Here is a 10,897-nt window from a genome sequence, read left to right on the forward strand (position 1 = left end):
ACTAGGAACTCTGAGCATGTGAGAATATCATTATAATCTTTTGTACTCTTTCTATTGGGTCTCAGTGTGACCAAAAGAAATGGACAAATGAATTCTGAAGATTTGAGTAAAAGTCAGAAGATAACGTACCTTGTGAATGAAAGAAAATTAGTCCTCATAGAGTAGAGAGGTAGGGGAAGAGGAAGGGAAGGCAAAAGCACAAGCCTAGCTCCCAAAGAATGAGGAGATAATAGAAAAGAACAGGTGGAGTTAAATCGATAAAAGCTGGGGGCCCTTCCAGCTCTCCTTGTTTCCTGGTTAATTAAGCAACTGTAAAGGAGGAGGAAAAAAAAATCTCAGCTTTACTCATGCTTCTGTGTGCTTCCCCCATTCCTAAATTTAATAGACGTGGGCAGGAGGTGGGATTTAAGCTTTATCAGTCTTACCTATCACCACAGAGCTGTCAACCTGTGAAAGAAAAAACATGGAGAAAATATACTTTGAAATAGATTGCTGAAGCAATAGCTCATCAGCAAGCCCTGTCAGCTGTACCTTCAAACAGATTCTTACCCTTACACTAGTTCTCTTGTCTTTCCTCTGGATTACTGCCCCTCATTCATGTTTCCCTGCTGTAACACTCGCTCTGCCACCAACCTCTTAAATATTCAAAACAGATCAAATCACTCCCCTGTCCAAAGCTCTACAAAGACTTTTCATTGCATTTAGAATAAAATCCAACTCCCTACAACAGCCTGCCCCCTCCCACGGCCTATAAGGGCTACATAATACAACCCTTACTGGCCTCTCCACCTGCATTTCCTCCAGGAACCCAGATGCTCACTACGCAGTCTTAACCCCACAGGCCTTCATCATCTCCCCTCATTATACCTGGATCCTTCCTACATGGTCAAAGTAGTGATAGTCAATACCATGTTAACAATCTTCAGGATGCTTCCTGGTTTTGGAATGTTCTGACCACAGATTTTCCCATGGCTAACTCCTTAACATTCAAAAGTAGCTTAACTGTTAATATCTGGTCACTCCTGACAACCCAATTTAAAGCAACATACCGCACACACATAAATATCACACCATCCTATTACTGTGTTTTATTGTCTTTCTAAGTTATCGCTGCCTGAAAATTATGTTGCTGATTTATCTGCGCTATATAGCCCTTCCTCTCAAATACACACATTTACTTGCAAGTAAACTCCTTGGGAATTTGGTGTCTTCCTTTGTTCCTTGCTGAAACCCCAAAGCCTAGAATAATGCCTAGTATCCAGTGGATACTGACTGTTTATCAAATAATTAATTTCTTCTATCCCAAACTTTCCCCAAACCTTGTCTCTGCCATTCATTTTCCTAGTATTTGTTAACTATCACTTCTCTTTTCCTGTCTGCTACCTTTTGAAATTTCTTTTGGTCTCCATTCTGCTTACATCTACACTGAATTACAGAATAAACAGGGATAAAAAGGAAGAATGTTAACACTAATAACAACCCACTCGGCCTATGCTACTGGCAATGGGGCAGAAGGGCAAGCAAACTGCTTAAGGGCAAAAGCCTGTAGAGTCAATACCACCCGTTAGTGCAGCTCTGAATGAAGGGCAACATCAAAAGGAATTGTGGAGGTAGCCTCTCTGTGGCCTAAAAAAGTACCACATGCCCTGTAGACACTCAGCAGTTCCTACAAACAGTTTTATAGAGACAGTCTCACTCTGTTGCCTAGGCCTGGATGCAGGAGTGCAAACATAGCTAACTGCAGCCTTGAAGTCGTCAGCTAAATCAATCCTCCTGACTCAGCCTCCAGAATACACTACAGGTGTGTATCACCATGCCCAACTAATTAAAAAAATTTTTTGTAAACAAGTGGGGTCTTGCTATGTTGCCCAGGCTGGTCTTGAACACTTATCCTCAAGCAATCCTACTGTCTTGGCCTTCCAGAGTGTTGGGATTACAGGCGTGAGACATCATACCATGCCAGCCTGGTTCTTAAAATTTTTAATATGCAAAAGATGCAGATGCAGTAGGTTTTGACATGATTTGAGAATCTGCACTTTCGACAAACACTGCCAAGTGACTCTGATACAGGAAGTCTCTGGAAACTTTGAACTCAGGCCAAAGGATGACCAGCAAGGACCTCAGGGATGGTATCACCAGGTTAGTGGTTTCAGTAATAATCTTTTATCTCTACCCTGAAGCTGATTCTCAAAACAAGTCAAATGCCATTTCAATACTTGCTTAGCCTTATTTAAATTCATTGGTCTTTAAGTACAACTTCTAGCCATTTTAAACAAGCTACTCTCATGGGGCAGCTACTATGTTCTACACAGCGTCATCAGTGATTTACACAGGTATATGATCCCATTTTATAGATGAAAATTTTGAGCTTCAGTTAAGTGAGTGCTGACAACCATTAAGTGACAGATTTGGAAATCAAACAGATCTGCATGTTAATATAGTCTGTGTTCTATGGAGTCTAAACTTCCCACTAATTATACCTTAATAGAAGTAAAACCAATAAATAAAAACCCTTATTTGTAAATAAAGGAAGGGGAAGAATTTTACTCTCAAATATTCTTCACTTTAGAAAAAGACTGTAAGAAATTTCTTTATGAGCTTTGAAAGTACATTTAAATAACTTAACAATGACATGGCAACGTCTGAAAATGAATCAATCTTAAGAATCCTTTTCTAAAGCAAATAACCACCCTCTGAACTAATTAGAGCTGGTTCACTACAGATCTAGCAGTGGTTCTCAAACTGGGCTACTAATCAAGAATCGCTTGAGGGAGCATCTTAAAAATAAATTATAGGCTTCACTCTAGTTCTTCTGAATCAAAATCTCTGAAGTGTGACCCCAAGGTCTTTATTTTTTAAGCTCCCCAGGGGGTTCTGATGAGTAACTAGGGTTCAGAACTACTGTTCCCTTAACACCAGCATTCTACAAATAAATAAATTTGAGGACCTAAAAGGGTAGGATTTGCCTAACAACACACAGCTTCTAAGTGGCACAGTAGGCTGGAAAAACAATATCCTGACTCTAGTTTGGTGCTTTTACACCAATTCAAGCTGCTGTTTTTGGTGTAAGACTGTACTTCTTTCTGCTCTGTTGCTTATGCCTTGCTGAGTACTTACTATTCACTATCCTACAACTTATTCCCTCATCTGCAAACTGAGAATAATAATAGTGCCTGCCTCTTGAAAGTTGCTGCAAGGATTAAATAGTATAACATTTGTTATATAATGTACTTAACACAGTGCCTGGCATATTGTGAGTACTCATTAGCCAGGTTATATAATGCACTAAAAAATATGCCTATTTTAACTGGAGAGGATATACTGAACCACTCCAATTACAAAACGTACAAGAAACCCATGTTCAGCTTTGGAGTCCAAAATGACTTTAAACTCAGGGTTAAGTTTAAAGCCTTAGTATCTAATATCTTGTTTTTCTAGTCATTTACTTATGTCAAAAGTTAGTTCATGCCACAAAGGATGCCTCTGTGTAGTGAACTAATTTCACAATTACTGATTGAACTGACTGTTTTACACCACTGTTTCTCCCAGGATGCCTCAGAACCATCTAGTAACTCCATCTCTGGGTGACAACAGGGAATCTGTATTTATAAAAGACCCCTCCCCATTCTCAGGCAAACCAAGATTTGATAACCACTAGTGTTCAGAATCCACGACCACTGCAAATGGCCTCTCAAGTCTCTCCAGCAAAAAGCTATCGTGCTCTGTAAACAGAAGAGCAGCGTCATCAGGTCCTGATGCAAACAACAGCTGGGCCCAGCTGGGCCGAGTAGCCTTGGTGATCACAGAGGACTGCCTGGACCCCCTTCCCTCCTATGAAACACAAAATTACAAAGGCGCCTTCCTGCAATTCCCGTGGGAGACAGTGCTGCCTAGGCGGCTACGAGGAGCTAAGGTTGACTCAACAGCCTCCTTCCCAGGGGCAAGGCCAGAGGAAGGCGACCCTGGATGGTTAACTAGGCCCCAACGGCGCCAGGAGGTTAACGACCCTACTTGCCCTGTTCCTTGTCAAGGCCAAGAGCCTCCACTACTCCGCGGGCCAGCTGCCGGAAGTGCACTACCCCACTCTGCGGGGAATGTCGGGAGTTGTAGTCAAGTGGCTACACTAGCAAGCTGATTCATCGTTTTTAAAACAAGAAAAACACCTCTGCATCCTGAAAAAGTTGTTTTATACCCAACATGTGTAATGGTTCTTCCCTTTTCCAATCAACAAAGTGAACTTTCTTAGCGCTCATGCGGAAGGCCGGACTACAAGTCCCGGCATGCTCTGCAGGGTTCCCCGGGCGCCCGGCCACCGTCGTAGGTGCGGGCCGCATGAATGGAGCGCCGGGCGTAAGGCAAAGCCTGGCACCGTCCGCGCGGCCGGTACCTGCTCCCGGAGCGTGAGTGCGGGGTGTGGGGTGTGCGCGTGCGCGCTCGGAGGGGGCGCCAGGCGAGCGCGCCGGGCAGTTGCGGGCGCGTGGCTGCTGAGGTTGGCGGCGGTGCCGCGCGCCCGACGGTCGGGTGGTTGCGGGGCCTCCCGCCTCGACCCGGGCTGCGGGCAGTCGTGGCGGCCGCAGGGGACCGCAAGGGGCGGAGGAAAGGAGGGGGCCGGCCCCGGCACGCGGAGGAGCAGCTGACCATGCCCCGAGACAACATGGCCTCCCTGATCCAACGGATCGCCCGCCAGGCTTGCCTCACCTTCCGGGGCAGCGGGGGCGGCCGCGGCGCTTCCGATCGCGGCGCGGCGTCTGGCCCGGAGGCGCCGATGCCACCGGGCTTTCCTGAGAACCTGAGCAAGCTGAAAAGCCTTCTGACCCAGGTCCGCGCGGAGGACTTGAACATCGCCCCGCGCAAGGCCACACTGCAGCCGTTGCCGCCCAACCTGCCGCCCGTCACCTACATGCACATCTACGAGACTGACGGCTTCAGCCTGGGCGTGTTCCTGCTCAAGAGCGGCACGTCCATCCCGCTGCATGACCACCCGGGCATGCACGGCATGCTCAAGGTGCTCTATGGCACCGTGCGCATCAGCTGCATGGACAAGCTGGACGCGGGCGGCGGGCAACGGCCGCTGGCCTTGCCGCCCGAGCAGCAATTCGAGCCGCCGCTGCAGCCCCGGGAGCGGGAAGCCGTGCGACCTGGCGTACTGCGCTCGCGGGCCGAATACACCGAAGCCAGCGGCCCTTGCGTCCTCACACCGCACCGGGACAACCTGCACCAGATCGACGCGGTGGAAGGTCCTGCCGCCTTCTTGGACATCCTGGCCCCGCCCTACGACCCGGACGACGGCAGGGACTGCCATTATTACCGGGTGCTGGAGCCGGTCAGGCCCAAGGAGGCCTCCAGCTCGGCCTGTGACCTGCCCCGAGAGGTGTGGCTCCTGGAGACCCCGCAGGCCGATGACTTCTGGTGCGAGGGAGAACCCTATCCAGGTCCTAAGGTCTTCCCTTGAAGCCACCGGCACCCAGGAGCGGTGGGCCGAAGACGTGCCCTACCCTACCACAAGGGCTGTGTCTCTACCCCCTAGCCTGGGCCTTGGATCTACTGGAATGAGCAGCAGCCGCTTCCTCGGCAGCCTTGGGAAGCACGGGCGACTGGACAGCAGCAGCTGGGCACGGTTATGGGGGCGGGGTGGGCGGGGAGGCTAGATTGTTTCCTGGTTCTGTCACTGCCACCGGGGCTTTGATTTGGGGGAGTAGGGCAGGAGATTATCTGAAGCGCTTCCATCCTAAAGCCATAATGAAAGTATCTTCCTCTCTTCCCCATTCTACACAAAATACTAAGTGGTTTTCTTCCTCCTACCCCCCCACCCCTTAGGTAAATAGGGTTTATTTTCCACTCATGCCCTTATGCCCTTTTTTTCTTAAGAGTTTTAACTTATTGACTGTGCATGACCCAGTGGTTTGAATTGTTTTTAGTTCAAGTCATTGGTAAAAACTAGGTTTAAAGAGATAAGCTACTGTTTAAAGTGAGCTGGCCTGCCTAATTAATTCCTTGTGAAAATTAAATGGCTTTTTCAGTTTGGGGATTACTCTCACAACATAACTATGCATGTAGAGGACAAGATTTATTTTCTTTCCTCCCTTTGCCCAGTAGCCACATCTGGTTTACTCAGGCAGCATCTACTAAGAAATTCAGCACCTGCATGTCTCTGTGACATGGTCACTTAGAGCTTATCTTCCCTATGAATCTACAGATCTGTGAATTGAGCAGATTTCATGTTGCAGATTCACCTTTAATGCAAAGACTGTATTATCCTCACATGACTTTTTTTCTCTTACTGCACTTCAAAAGGTGATAGAATAATTCTATATTTTCTAACGGGAAGATTCAAAGGAGCTGAATCTGTTATGCTTCCAAACAACTGAATGTAAAACACCCCTAGCCAGCTGTTGCGTTTCATATCTTTATTTACTTCCAATATTTTACTGTAAAAATAGGGAGAAATACCATGTTGAGAACTGTTTCACATTCTCTCAGGAACTCTAATGTTCCCGACGCGGGTGGTTCCCGCTGTGTTGCTGGCAGTGTTATCTCAGCCCTCTCCCTAAAACGACCGAGCGCTGGGTTCATCTAATGTGGTTTTCTTAGGAAGGCACAGAAGGCACAGATGATCACAGCTAGAGAATTGAGAATTAGCTATACTACTGACCAGTTTAGGGCACCAAAACTTGGGATTAAACACTTCCCATTTCCCACTCCCAACTCTTGAACAGTCTTGCTATCTGTGACTTGTTTTATTTTTGTGCTTTTAATAGTCTGAGCAATCTTACCTTGTTTACAGGTTTATTGACTCCATTTGCTTCAGACCATGGAGCACTGTTTCTCCTTTTTTACTATTTATAGGATTCCTTTTTTCACAAAACTTTTAATAAAAACAAATTGTAGAATTAAACACATTAACATTTGCCCAGCTGTCGTCTAAGCCCTCTTGATTGACTTGCCCAAGTGGTGATAGCATTCTAATATCTATAATAAAGGGAGATTTGCTATTAGTGGTGGAATGTTGACCCTGTATGTAGAGAAACAGTATGTGCCTTTGCCTCTTTATGCACGCTGTGTTACAGAGACCCAGGATGAGGGAGTATTTGTTCCCAATTTTTAAGATAGTATTAAAAAGCAAATACTTGGTGAATGATTTAAAAATAAAACCAAAACAAAACACAAAAAGATACTCATTCAACAGGACATGGAAAACTATGTTATAAAACCTGACACAGGCATAGTACCAAGCATTTCCTCCAGGGTTGCTAAAATTGTTTTATTGTAGTTCCACATTCTGGTGTAGTTTAAAATGCCTTTGGGGGCAGTTTGAAGCAGTTCTTCATGCCACTTAGTTTGAAAATAAATTCTAGATATGCAAATGATTTTCTTAGAAAACTTCATGAAATAAAAGGTTTTTTTTTCCATAGCACAGTAATGAATGTGGTTATCAATCATACTTTTTTGGATTATATTGTAGCAAAAGGTTGATTGGCTTACAAAGATTGTTAATAGCAACGTACGTGATATAATAAAACCTGGAGTACAGTAACCTAACCTACAAAACATCCTGACTATAGGACAGGAATAAAGGAAGAGTTATTATGACTCTATGAAAAAAAAATTTTAAGTTTTTATTTACAAAGCAAATTGGAAGAAAAAACCTAAGGTGCTTTTCAAAAGAGTAACCGAAAGTGTTGCAGGCCAAAACAGCAATATGGTATGTCAATATTTAGTTCAATAAGAGCGGTGAAACTTCTGGTTCACTAATAAATTCTGAGTAAACAAAATGTAACTTGTTTAGTGAGCCACTAAGGAATAGTGTCTTTGTAATATGCTTATTACAAAGACAAAATGTGGTGCAGAAAGTAATCTTGCACCTGTGTGCATAAACTGTTAGTCATAACTGACTGTGTTGCTCTTGTGTTTCCATATAGTCCCCTCCAATACAGGTAATGTTTTAATAACAACTGTGGGATTAAAAGTCATCTTCCCCTAGGAAAGACTAATGAGCACAATGATATTAATCACTTTTGTGATGAATAATAAACGCAATAATTGCCTCATGGGTGAGAAATTGTCTGTCTAAATGCTTCCGAAGGTTTTGAAGTATCTGGTCCTGTCACTGGCCAGTAAAATCAACGCAGAGTATTGTGTACCTACTTACTATTTTATGAGAATTGATTTTTCACTAAGCCTGATTTGAATGGGTTGCATTTACACCAACTCCTATTTATTAGTGAAAATGATAGCCTACTTTTTAAATAATACGTGTTTTGTCAACAGGAGTGGGATTTCTGAGCTTTAACACTACTAAGCCTGAACTTTTTTCAAAATCCACACCTTTTATTCCCCTTTTCATTGTCTCCTTGTAGGTGCCTCCGTCCTGGCATCTCGGGAGGACTCTGCCATTACTCCTCTGTTACTGATTTCTGAATCTTGAGCTCTAGCTCTAATGCCCAATGAAGAAGCGATATGTCTTTAATTCAGGGCTTGCCTATTGCTTTCCAACTCCAACCTCTAAATGAAAGACCTGCAATTACAGAATTAATAGTTAAGTGTATATACAGAAGCCAATCACTGATCACTTCCATTGCAATGAGGCATCTGCTGTCAAAGAAGGAAACCATTTGTCAAGTCCCTTATAGATATTGAATCTTCAAACCCGAATCTGGGGATGGTTACATTTCTGGATTAAAATCAGTGTACTGGTAATCCCCGCACTTTGGGAGGCTGAGGTGGGTTGATCACCTGAGGTCAGACGTTGGAGACCAGCCTGGCCAACATGGTGAAACCCTGCTTCTACTAAAAGTTAGCTGGGCATGAGTCTGAGGCAGGAGAATCGCTTAAACCCGGGAGGCAGAGGTTGCAGTGAGCCAAGATCACACCACTGCACACCAGCCTAGGCGACAAGAGCGAAACTCTGTCTCAAAAAAAGAAAAAAAAAAAAAAATCAGTGTACTTATGAAAAATAAAAGCATGTTTAAAATTGTTTAGAGATAAATCTTCATTATTGCAAGATGGCCAGGGAAAACCTTACCTGCTCTGATGTCTACAGCCTGATTACCATTAAAGGTTCATAATGTATAATGTAAGATTATGTTGTACTAAAAACTAATGGCCTTCTGCAGATTTCCAAAGCCCAAGTAGTAATATACGCTTAAAAATAGTTTATTTCCTTGAGAGTGAGCCTAAAGACAGCATGAAGGAAAACACATCTGAAGCTAGTTAATGTCTAATGGGACTATTTTGCTGTAACAAAAAAGCTTACTTTGTATTTAACTAAGGAAAATAAGATAGTACTATATAAGAAAACAAAAACACGTTCATTCTAGAAGGAGTTTAGGACTTACTTTCTTTCCTTGTTTTTTGCTTTGTTTTCCTGTAGAATTTGTTTAGTTTTAGCTTCTACTGGCAGCATTTTTGGGACTTGTGTTGATGCTGACCACTCTTACACACACACACACACACACACACACACACACACACGGTATTGAATAGTTAAAATGTCACTGCAGCCGTTTTTAACAGATACGAAACAATTTGCCTTAATCTTATTAGCAGCTGTGATAATGAAATTAAATAGCCTGGTTTATGAACATTTATAAACCTTACTTAGGTATAATCAACTCATTTTTAATATGAATTGAACCATCTCAAAAGCATTATGAATCTTTAAGGAATTTATTCTCCAGAAGTTGCTTTTGAAAACTAACAGCAACAACGAAAATATCAATAATATTCTGTAAAGTGTATGTACAATATTAGAGGACGTTTTTCTATGCTTTATTTCTTGAGCAATGTAAAAAATGAGGCATGTGCAGGAAGCACTCTGAACATTTTAAGAAGAGAGCAAAATCTGATTAAAGATACTGACCTTACATGTTGAAATCTAATAGTAAAAGCCACAAAGTTGGCTCTGAGAAAACACTGAGGTGTGGTGTTCCTTATGGTATGTGTGTTAGCGCTACCTCACCAAGCCCACATCAGGGTGAAGGTGATTATGTAATCAATTTTGCTGTCATCAAAATATCTTCTATTTTATTTTTGAGGTGACTTTTAGTCGATTGCTTTGTAAGTGATTGTTAGATTATCTTGATTGAAGATACTCTAGAATTTGGCAAGACAAATGTACCTTACAAAATTTGGGTAAACTATATTTTAATATAATGAAATCTTGGTAGGAGGGAAGTATTCTTTAAAAACATGTAATTATCAAAATGTGGCATTGTCTTATACTTGCCAAAGTTGGACAAGCAAGGATGATCCTATGCCGACAAGCAGGGAAATAGGAACTAATGGGAAAACACCAGTCACTAGAAAAATCTGAAACAAATTCTGAAACCTCTGTTTTGTAGCAATAGAGGGATTCTACACCCTTGAAATAGGGATGAAGAAGAGACATGAAAGAAAGGAATTAATTCCCTCCACAAATTTCATCTCAAATTCGAGTGCTAGTAAAGGCAAAAGGTGGTTTCCAGAGTAGCTGTGACTATCGGCTATTCTGAAATACAGGTTGAGTTTGAGGGAGTCTTAACGGTGCTGATGGGCAAACAGACAAATGGATTTTCAGATGTCAGCTAAACGGTGGACGCTGCTGCAACATGTTACGTTTGTGTAAGGATCCAGAAGTGGGTGAACTTAAATGATATTTAGGCCCAGATCTTAAAGATAACTTCACACAGGCATCATCTGTTTACTTTGTGGCTAAATTAACTATTTTGTGGTGAATTTATATTTTTAAATCACTACAAAAGGCTTGCAGTAAAATGAACCATACAGTATATTCTTTGCAAATCCTTATTCAGTACCATGGAGGACTATATCGGCCTATTTAGTTTAGATTATCTTTGAAGTTTTCTTGAGGCACCACTATCTAATGAGCTGAATATTTTGATAGTCACTTCTAGACCCA

General features: G+C 42.8%; 1 protein-coding gene across 1 annotated transcript; it reads left to right on the forward strand.

Moving 5' to 3' along the window:
• Positions 1-4,286: 4,286 nt before the first annotated feature.
• On the forward strand, positions 4,287-8,053 carry ADO (2-aminoethanethiol dioxygenase). Its single transcript, XM_017542325.2, has one exon. The coding sequence runs from the start codon at positions 4,640-4,642 to the stop codon at positions 5,450-5,452; it is 813 nt and encodes a 270-aa protein (XP_017397814.1). The 5' UTR covers positions 4,287-4,639; the 3' UTR covers positions 5,453-8,053.
• Positions 8,054-10,897: the final 2,844 nt, after the last annotated feature.

The sequence above is a fragment of the Cebus imitator genome, unplaced genomic scaffold (genome assembly GCF_001604975.1).
Source record: "Cebus imitator isolate Cc_AM_T3 unplaced genomic scaffold, Cebus_imitator-1.0 Scaffold142, whole genome shotgun sequence".
NCBI classification, from domain to species: domain Eukaryota; kingdom Metazoa; phylum Chordata; class Mammalia; order Primates; family Cebidae; genus Cebus; species Cebus imitator.